The sequence below is a fragment of the Glycine soja genome, chromosome 19 (assembly GCF_004193775.1).
Source record: "Glycine soja cultivar W05 chromosome 19, ASM419377v2, whole genome shotgun sequence".
Taxonomy (NCBI): Eukaryota; Viridiplantae; Streptophyta; class Magnoliopsida; order Fabales; family Fabaceae; genus Glycine; species Glycine soja.
The window spans coordinates 40,530,032-40,539,153 of NC_041020.1; the positions used below are offsets into that span (position 1 = coordinate 40,530,032).

Sequence of the window (9,122 nt, forward strand, 5' to 3'; positions counted from 1 at the left end):
CAAACACACACACAATGTCTCCCTCCTCAAATCTAAAATCAACAAAAACCTACCCACTTTCTCTCTCTTCCTTTACATAAAATTGTGATGATGTCGATGAGGACAAATTCAATAGTCGATTGTTGCCTCCAGGACCAAAGGTGTCGCCACTGCTGGATGACCAGCTTGCGAAGATGATTGTGCCTGGGGTGGTGAGGAGCTTAGTCGCTGGAAGCATGCTGACAAGGTTGAGGTGGTGGGAGAGAGGAAGCTTGAAAGAAGAAGGGTAAGATGGAGAGACTTTACAAAATTTGAGGGTGCACCAAGAAAAAATGAGGTGTACTAAATAATTGCCTAGAAGATGATTTACTATGGTTATGGACAATGGTTAAAACCTCAATTTTTTTTAAAAAAAAATAATTACTATAATATTATGCTTAGACATTATTTTAGTCCCTAAATTTATATCAAATGTTAAAATTGGGTCCCTCCGTTTGTTTGTTATTCAAAATTAAACGGAATATACTAACATTAGTCATCTCTTACTTAATTGATCCAGATGGGGGTATAATTAATCAATAACGTGAAAAACATTTCATAATCAAGATATTTTAAAAATAAAATTCATATTAGAACTTAAATATTTTAATACAAGTTTTGATTACTAATTTTTAACTATTTTTCTTGGAATAATAGTTAACAAAACCGATTTATAAGTCAACAAAAAGCTAACAAATGCTTCGAATTAAAAGTAACTCCTATGGATGTTTTTTTTTTCCCTTCCTGACATCTGAAATTGACTGTTACAACCAACCTTATAAAAGAATGGACCACCTTATTTACTCACTCATTCACAAGGATATTGAAATAAAATAAAGGATACCGATCATGGAATATAGGAAACTATATTATAATAATATTAGAAAAAAGAACTGAAAATTGGTGGCAAAACCAACGCGTATATGGATCATCAATGGCAATGACAAAACAGCCTATGCATGCAAACTTTGGAGGCCAAATGGACGATTGAGTTAAACACAAGCTTCCATTTTGCCTCTTGAAACTAAAAACGTTGTCTTACTCTCTTTACCTCGGAGGAACATAATTTCCCCCACAAAATCAAAATGTATTGATAAAAAGAAAAAAAACCAAACAAATTAAACCAATTTTCTTTAAATATTTATTAAATTAACCCAACCTCTCTCCATTAATTCTCCCTCATAGTTCTTCTATCACAAAAATGGCTTCCTATATATAAACCTTCAAAAAATTGCAGAAAAGAACCAGGAAGGGAGAGCTATAGTTGTTAACATTAAATTCTATATTAATGATCTGTCTATATATCACTGTATCTATACAGCCCATGATGCAGTGGGAGAGAGGAGTGATGAAGAGAGATATAACATTTAATTTATAATTAAAGAGAAATTAAGAAGCTATATATATAAGTTAAGGGCATGCATATATAGCTAGCTAGAGCTAGGGAGTACTGAGCCTATTCTTGGCGAGGGCGTGCCAGCCACAAAGAACTGAGGGCTCGAAGACGATGGAAGTACTCAGCTATGGCCAGAAAACACCTTGCTGCTTGACGCGTTGTTAGGATCTGGTGCAGACGGTGAATGGTTTGGTGCCTCTGATTATCAGCCTGTAAGTCAGTTTTTCAATCTCAAACAAGTTATTTTTTTTATAAAAATAAGAACTATATTTTATCTCAATAACTAATAACTAATTATTTGCTTTATTGAAATAGAGACAATTTTCAAGAGATGAAACACTGGTTTTAATTTAAAAAATAACACTAATTGCATTTAAATTTTGTCTCTTTTTTTTTAAGTAATTTGGATAAGATATGTATATCGGTAGAAAATCATCCTTTTGCAAGTACCTTCAACTCGAAAAAATATGAAATCATAATGGTCAGAAATAGACAAAAGAGGTTGGAAGAGAAACTGGAACAATGACATCCTTTTCTCTTTGTACTTCGAAACAAGAAATAAGATTTTAAACCTCTACCCAATTATTCCCTGCTTGTGATGAGTTTTTTTAGTAAAATTTTGGAAGATTTAATAAAAATTTGGATCTTTTAACCTCAATATGGAAGAAGATAGTAGAACATTTGTAACCGGATTGTGAATTAATTAAATTAAAACCTTATTATATTAATGTTAGTGAATAGTCTATGCATTTTTTTCAAAGAGGTTGACTATTATTGTTCAACATAGAGATTAGAGACAATATTCAAACATTGGATTATTTCTGAAATGGCGACACCATAACAATAATGATCACAGTAAACCCTGGTCCATCGTTGGAGTAATTTTAAGTCAGTATATATTGTGGCAAAAAGAAGTCTAGATTCTAGAACAGATAATAAAAATGGTCAAACCACCAGGGGTTGAGCTTAGAGATGAATTAGAGAAAGGTTGTTGTAAAACTCATTATCGTTATGATTAGTCTATCTGCCTAAAGATTCCTCTGGTTTTTCGTTTCCCATTGTTTGGATTGGTTACAACTGACTCAATGAGGGTGTATTCTTGGTTTCCTTGTAATCAATTGAAACATCATCTATTCATCTGTAGAAATTACTAACAAAAGTTGGTGAACCAACTTTGGTCACATGAATACATCACATACATAAATGAAGATGGCCGGTGCAGATTAACTGGCATATATTTCCCAAAGAAAATTCAGGTTCATTTTACCAAAACTTTTAACTCAATTCAACCAATAAAATTCCAAAAACATGTCCTATTCCTACTTAGAAAATAAGCATATGCCCCATATTTCATTCAAAACTCATACACACCACATGTTGCATTCGTTACACCCAAATTCCACTAAGCAAACACAACACCATATTGCACTCGAACATTGTCCGTTTGTTAAGAAGTAGTCAAAAAGGAAGTTATGGGAAAGGGTCTATGTAGTGTCTTCAAGTCAAACGGTTATGAACGTGACATCAGACAGATATGGGACTAAAGAGATATCTTTTAATTAGAATTGTATCGGTGAGGGACCACTGATCTGTCCTAGTATCACGTGTATGTGATCAATAGTACACACACTTACCTTTGGCATTTAATGTTAATGTTAATGAAATGTTCAAAATAATATATATAAACTTTCAGCACTCCAGTTATAATGTACTTGAGCCATATGTTTTATTGCTATTATTATAGTAACTACTAAACTATATCAAATCATTTTTAAAAATATATACACAAGAAGCTATATATATATATATATATATATATATATATATATATATATATATATATATATATATATTTGGATTTTTAATATTAACAAATACTATAAGCAGGAAATAATTTTCCTTCTACTTTTAAGCTTTAGTACACATACACCTTCGATTTTGTTGCATGTAATTTTCCTTATTAAGGTGCATATATGTTTGTTTATATATAAATGTTTATAGCCCAAGTACCTGTACCACCAGACAGATCCGAAAGGAACCAGAGTCCATTTCGAGATATAAACATAAGCCCCCCCTCCCCCCCAAATGTACGTCTAAATGAGATGCATATTTTATAATCTGTTTGTAGATTCTATGTAACAACCTCATGCATGGAAGGAGTAGTTCATGGGTTTGGGGCAGGTTCCCCTACCCGAAGAACAACAGATTCTTCTTCCTACCTGACCCCACAAGATTCGTTATGGAAACACGGTCGTGGGGGACCACAAAAACTAATCAACCAAGATCAGACGGTCATGAAACTCCCTCACCAAATCACCAATGCCAAATTTAATGCCCATGATGAACATTTTTTTTATGAGTAATGACATTGACTCGCATAAAATATTACATTATTTTAGTTAACAAGAAAATGCATATATATTTTTTTCCATCTTTCTTTCTTTAATCATTTAAAAGTCAATTGTAGCGAATATTAGTATTAATAATTTTGATGTGTAATAATTAAATATCGTTACTATATATACCCACACATTTAAAAATTTAGGATAAACACGTTAAGTTAAAGTAATCAATGCAATGTACCTGTCTCACGAAACCTTCAAGAGTGGAGAGCTTGTTCATGGCTACAGCCATCTGTCCCATATAGTTAGCCATATTGGGAGGATAACTAAGAGAATCTGATGTTATAGTGTCTGAGAGAGATTGATTAAGAGCCTCGAGCCCTTGGGAGAGAGCCTCTTCTGCTTCTTGTGTAGATTGTTGCAATCCACATATGCCCAATATTTGTTGCTCCGTGAGAGGCTCAATTTGACGCACAATAATCTAAAACACATTAATTAAATTCAATATCAATAAAATTAAACATATAATATTGCAACTTGTCATTAAAGAGAGTAGATTATTAAAAAAAAAATTGTTTCTTCTTATATGCAAATAGCTATACTATTATCCTCCGTGTATGAAGAATATAATAAAATGACACAATTTTATGGTTGTGAGAAGTTGCTTAGTTATCAATTGATTAACTACAGAACAAAGAAAGAGATGGATAAGGAAACGAGAACTTTGTTCCCATTTCCCATCAACAACAACCATGTTGAGAAGAAGAAAAATGAGAGATAAAGACCCGTGCCACCACTTTCCCTTTACTAGCTTACTAGTATTTCTTAATCGACCTCCAGTTAATTATAACCATGATCATTGGAGTTAAAGGTATAATAGCTTTATGGAAATGAAGCATAACTCTACCCATTATTCATTGATGACGTTGAATTCATACCCCTCGTTTTTTTTGTTGACCCTACCGACAAAACGTAGTTCATGCATTTATAACATCAACTTCTTGTAATAAATACTGTATATAACGCACCCCAATTCCCTCCTCCCTCTTCGCATACAAGTTATCAAAAAATCACCCCCCACACTCCAAATTTTAATTATATTATATATATAAATATTGAAAATAATAGGCCTTTTTACTAAAAGAAAAATCACGAGAAACCAATTTTTTTAATTATCAGCATCAGATAAACTTGATCACTTGATATTTCCCATATAGAACATCAAGTTTATATATCTAAGTGGGTTTTATCTTCAAGTTGTCACATATATAATATAATTTTGAGTCATGAGTCATGAGTAGGATATATGTTTATAGCATTTGTGAACAAGATTTGGTTACAATAATTTTGTGTGCCAGTACCTTGATGAGTTCAGATGGCCTGAAACCACCGATCCACATGAAGCAACGTTCAGCTGGGGTCTTCCACGTGCCAGAAACAAGATGGAACACATCTGTTTTGGCCACTAAGCTCTTGAGGTTCATCACTTGATCATAATGCGCCAAACAATTGTCCACAAACAGTCTAAGCTCGTTTTCAGGAAGGTGCTCTTGCACTGCAGCTCTTAGCTCACACACTATGCGGTGGTGCTCCTCTTGCCATCTAGCATATTCTACGTCAAACATTGCAGCCTCTGAAAATTATATGTACACATTCATAAGAAAAAATAAAAGATTTTGGAAATTAAATATAAGAGAATAAAGCATGCATAGCATATTGTTAGTGGGAAGAGAGACCCGTGCTAATAGTATTCATAGTGACAGGAAGGCCTTGCTCTCCACCCAAAAGTGCGCCTCCACCCAAGAACATGCCCTAAAAATAGAAACACACATTACTTGTAAGTTGTAAAAAGTAAAAACCACAGGGTGTTTGAAGTTAAAAACTTTAGCAGTGTCATGGCCAGTTATAGCATATTCTGATTAATTCCTTAATTACCTGAGTTCTAGCACGTTGTAGCTCTTGTTCCAGCTGATTCAGCCTAATCCTACTCGACTCTAGTTGTTGAACATATGCCTGAGAGAGAGAAAAAGGACAAACAGAATGGTACATGGCTGATTAATAATAAGGCCTTTGACAAGTCTTACCGAAAGAGTGAAAAAAACAATAGGGTTGAGTTAAAAATTATCTCTTCCTATGGAATCACTTATTAGTTACCTTTTTCCTAAGCCTGCTTTTCCTAGCTGCCTCTCTATTCTGAGCAAGTCTTCTGAGTGTCTGTGCACAACGTTTTAAAGCGCAAATGTTAGCATCGTTTGTCACCCTTTTGTTTTAAAATGAGTAACTTGCTTGAAAAAACAAAAAGGAGATGGAAGAAAGATAAAATTAATAGTTAACCTTAGGATCTGGTGTTTTAGGTCCTTCATGTTCAGAACTTGACGTTGGACCTTTGCGGTTGCTCTCTCGCTGCCATAGTATATGCATAAGTGATTAGTTAGAGAAACTTTAGATGATAATAATAATAAGAAGAATTATACTTAAGGTCAGAACCTCACCAGGCTTCAAAGATATGCTACCAAACTCTGATTCTTATTCTGGTTATTTATAACTATAAATTTAAGATATACTATGTATTTTTCTCTGATATATATTATTATTATTATGTTCGTACGTACCTTGACAGGTTTGGGTGGCTGAGGGGCAGAAGCAGTTTCGTTTCGAGGGTTGGCCAACTCCATCGACGGCTCTGATGGCCTCTTTGATCCACTTGTTTGTGGAGAAACTAGCTCTATGTTAGCCTATCATAATCGCCAAATATAAATATATAAAACCTATTAATATAGTGCTATTATTTACTACGATTAATATTGACCAAACTTATATCACTATGTGTATATGTAACACGATCGAAATGATAACAGAAAGAGAGTGTAAGAGTATAGCATATTATATACTATCTAATAAAATTGACAGTGTGAGATATCGATAATGATTACACCTTGGCCTTGGATGATGATGGCTCTACATGCATAGGCTTAGAGGGGAAAATGTTGAGAGTTGGAGGCCTCATTCCTGATGATGAGTTTTCTGCCGAGATGCACACATGCACCAAATTCATCAACATCAATTATATGTAAAAATATATCTAAGCAAGTTAATATTAATATATATAATCAGATAGGTGGGAGAAATGAAAGACAGAAATTAAAGAGGGTCTTTTTTTCAAGGGACGGAATGATCAAGAGACGACCCAAATGAGAAAATAAGAGAGATCACAAAAGGCAAGAGAGGTGTGAGTGTGTGTGTGTGTGTGAGGCAAAGAAATTGGTGTGGGAATTATCATGCAATTGTAGCCGGTTCTTCCAAACTGAAAAAAAAAAAAGAAAGAAAGGAGAAAAGTAAAGAGAGTAAAAGCAGAAGGCACCCCCATACCCTACTCGTTACCCTTTTCAGTACATGTGGTGTTTTTGTTTGAAGGAGATCATGACACCCGGTTTGTTACATGTCATGGTCTCGCACTCCCAAACCCCAAGCAATAAAAACAAGAAAACAAATAAACTAGAGAAAAATAAATAAATGTAGAGAGAGAAAATTTTCATTTTCTTTTTCTTTTTTAGAAACGGAAACGTCTACTCCATTTTTTTGCCCCTCCCTTCTGTGCAAGGATCTGGTCAAAGGAAGTACGAAGCTGCTGCATATACGAATCAGCCAGACATGCTTTTGGTGTGTGACCAAACAAAGAGAATCTCCTAAACGAACGAAAAATGATCGAGAGGGAAGAAAGGAGAGACCCTCTTTTTGAATTTGCAAGTTAGAAGCAAAAGAAATTTCCATGTGTGTGTGTGAGAGAGAGAGAGTGTTCATGAGAAAGCTCACGTCTTTGGTCTTGAACACTAGAAGGGTCTGCTTGTCCATCAAGGTAGAGGAAAAAGGCTTGATCCAATTCACCCAAGTCATAAGCTCCGGAATCCTTGCTTCTGCTGACATAAACACACACACACGCACACACGTATAATTACAAAAAGAAAAAACAGAAACCAAAAACGCAAAATATAATGTAAGACAAACAAAAACCCACAGGTAGTTTCCGGGGATAGAGGAAAATGAAGAAGAGGATTGCATCATTCCAAAAGAAATTTGATGATGGTCATGAATTTGTTGATGATGATGGTGGTGGTGGTGGTGTTGTTGCAACTGATGATGAGGAGGAGGAGGATGGCGTTGTTGAGGTGGTGGGAGTGGTTCCAATTGTGTAGTAGTTGTTGTTGGGTTGGTGGTCTTTGAAGAAGCCATGACACAAGAGAAAGAACAACCTAAAAGCTTTTGTTTTTGTTGTTTTCTTCTCTTGCTCCTTGTTCTCTCTTAAAGTAGCTATGCTCCTAGCGCCTTCTGTGTCTTCTTCCACTTGTGATATTCATTTCCTTCTTCCACGGTAAAAGATGGAGTCGGTTATAGTCATATAGCTTGTAGCGAGTAACACAAGAGAGAGAGAGAAAAAAATAATGGAATTCAATGTAAAGTTACAAACAAACAAAAGACAACACTCTTTTTCTATTACACCTCTTTCTCTCTCTCTCTCTCTCTCTCTGAAAGATGACTTTCTGCAAACCAAGATCTTTTTTCAGATAAAGCGGTCCTCTCAGAACATCCTCTTCAACCCTCTCTCTCTCTCTCTGGAAGAACCACAGAAGAGCAACAAAACCTGTCTTTGTGGTTCTGTTTGTTTTTGTGGAGAGAAAACCAATTTTGAATTGAAAGATGGAATGGAAAAAAAAAAAAAAACCAACAACCTTAAACGCTTCCGTGCGTAGCTTACTTATTCTATAGCGTGAAATGACCAAAAAGTCTTTTTCTATGTTCAACTTTTACTATTGACATTTTCATGCAAACGCTTACACGTAGATATGCCTGTGGCGGCTCTGTCTGTTTAAACATATTAGCCACACCACGAAGTTTTACACATTGTTTTATATTATTTAACCTTGTTAACTAATTATTATTTAGAGAAAAAATTTATAAACTAACGCTGTAAAATATTTTATATCCCATCACAATTAAATATGTATAATAAATTTATTAATTTTAAAAAAATATATTTTAAAATAATTCAAACATTAAATGATATTATAAAATTATTTTTTATTGTTGTCGCATAGTCATTAAATTCATTTATATATTTTTTATTAAAAATTTATACTTTTTATATATAATTTACTTTTTTTTGGAATTTATATATAATTTACTTTGTTACTTGGTCACGTTTGTTTTCAGACGTTTAGTCGGATCCTTTTTTTTTTTATCTGTATATATTCAATTTTTTAAAATAAAACAATTGTCCTCTCTCTTCTATTTTGTTTTGTTTTGTTTTGTTTGATACAAGCTCCGTTTCAAATAAAACAAGGTAATTGTGATGGAATATTTTATATAAC

The 9,122-nt window shown here is 33.9% G+C and overlaps 1 protein-coding gene across 3 annotated transcripts; it reads right to left on the bottom strand.

Moving 5' to 3' along the window:
• Positions 1–1,136: 1,136 nt before the first annotated feature.
• LOC114398077 (bZIP transcription factor TGA10-like) lies at positions 1,137–8,502 on the bottom strand. Of its 3 annotated transcripts, none has more exons than XM_028360214.1 (11): positions 7,772–8,502; positions 7,570–7,673; positions 6,692–6,780; positions 6,369–6,491; positions 6,091–6,159; positions 5,911–5,970; positions 5,692–5,769; positions 5,493–5,568; positions 5,118–5,389; positions 3,998–4,237; positions 1,137–1,624 (listed from the first exon to the last, which is right to left on the bottom strand). In XM_028360214.1, the coding sequence occupies exons 1-11, from the start codon at positions 7,984–7,986 to the stop codon at positions 1,475–1,477; spliced, it is 1,476 nt and encodes a 491-aa protein (XP_028216015.1). In that variant the 5' UTR covers positions 7,987–8,502; the 3' UTR covers positions 1,137–1,474. The 3 variants fall into 3 exon arrangements, with proteins under 3 accessions (XP_028216015.1, XP_028216016.1, XP_028216017.1); XM_028360215.1 differs by having other exon boundaries at positions 1,280–1,624; positions 7,570–7,670; XM_028360216.1 differs by lacking the exons at positions 7,570–7,673; positions 7,772–8,502 and adding an exon at positions 7,126–7,214 and having other exon boundaries at positions 1,280–1,624.
• Between the last annotated feature and the right edge of the window lie 620 nt (positions 8,503–9,122).

Coding starts and splice junctions, on each gene's coding strand:
- LOC114398077 (XM_028360214.1), bottom strand. CDS start 7,986: ATGGCTTCTTCAAAGACCACCAACCCAACAACAACTACTACACAATTG. Junction 6,492..6,691: donor CATCATCATCCAAGGCCAAG/GTGTAATCATTA, acceptor CGATTATGATAG/GCTAACATAGAGCTAGTTTC. Junction 5,770..5,910: donor AAAGCAGGCTTAGGAAAAAG/GTAACTAATAAG, acceptor TCTCTCTCTCAG/GCATATGTTCAACAACTAGA.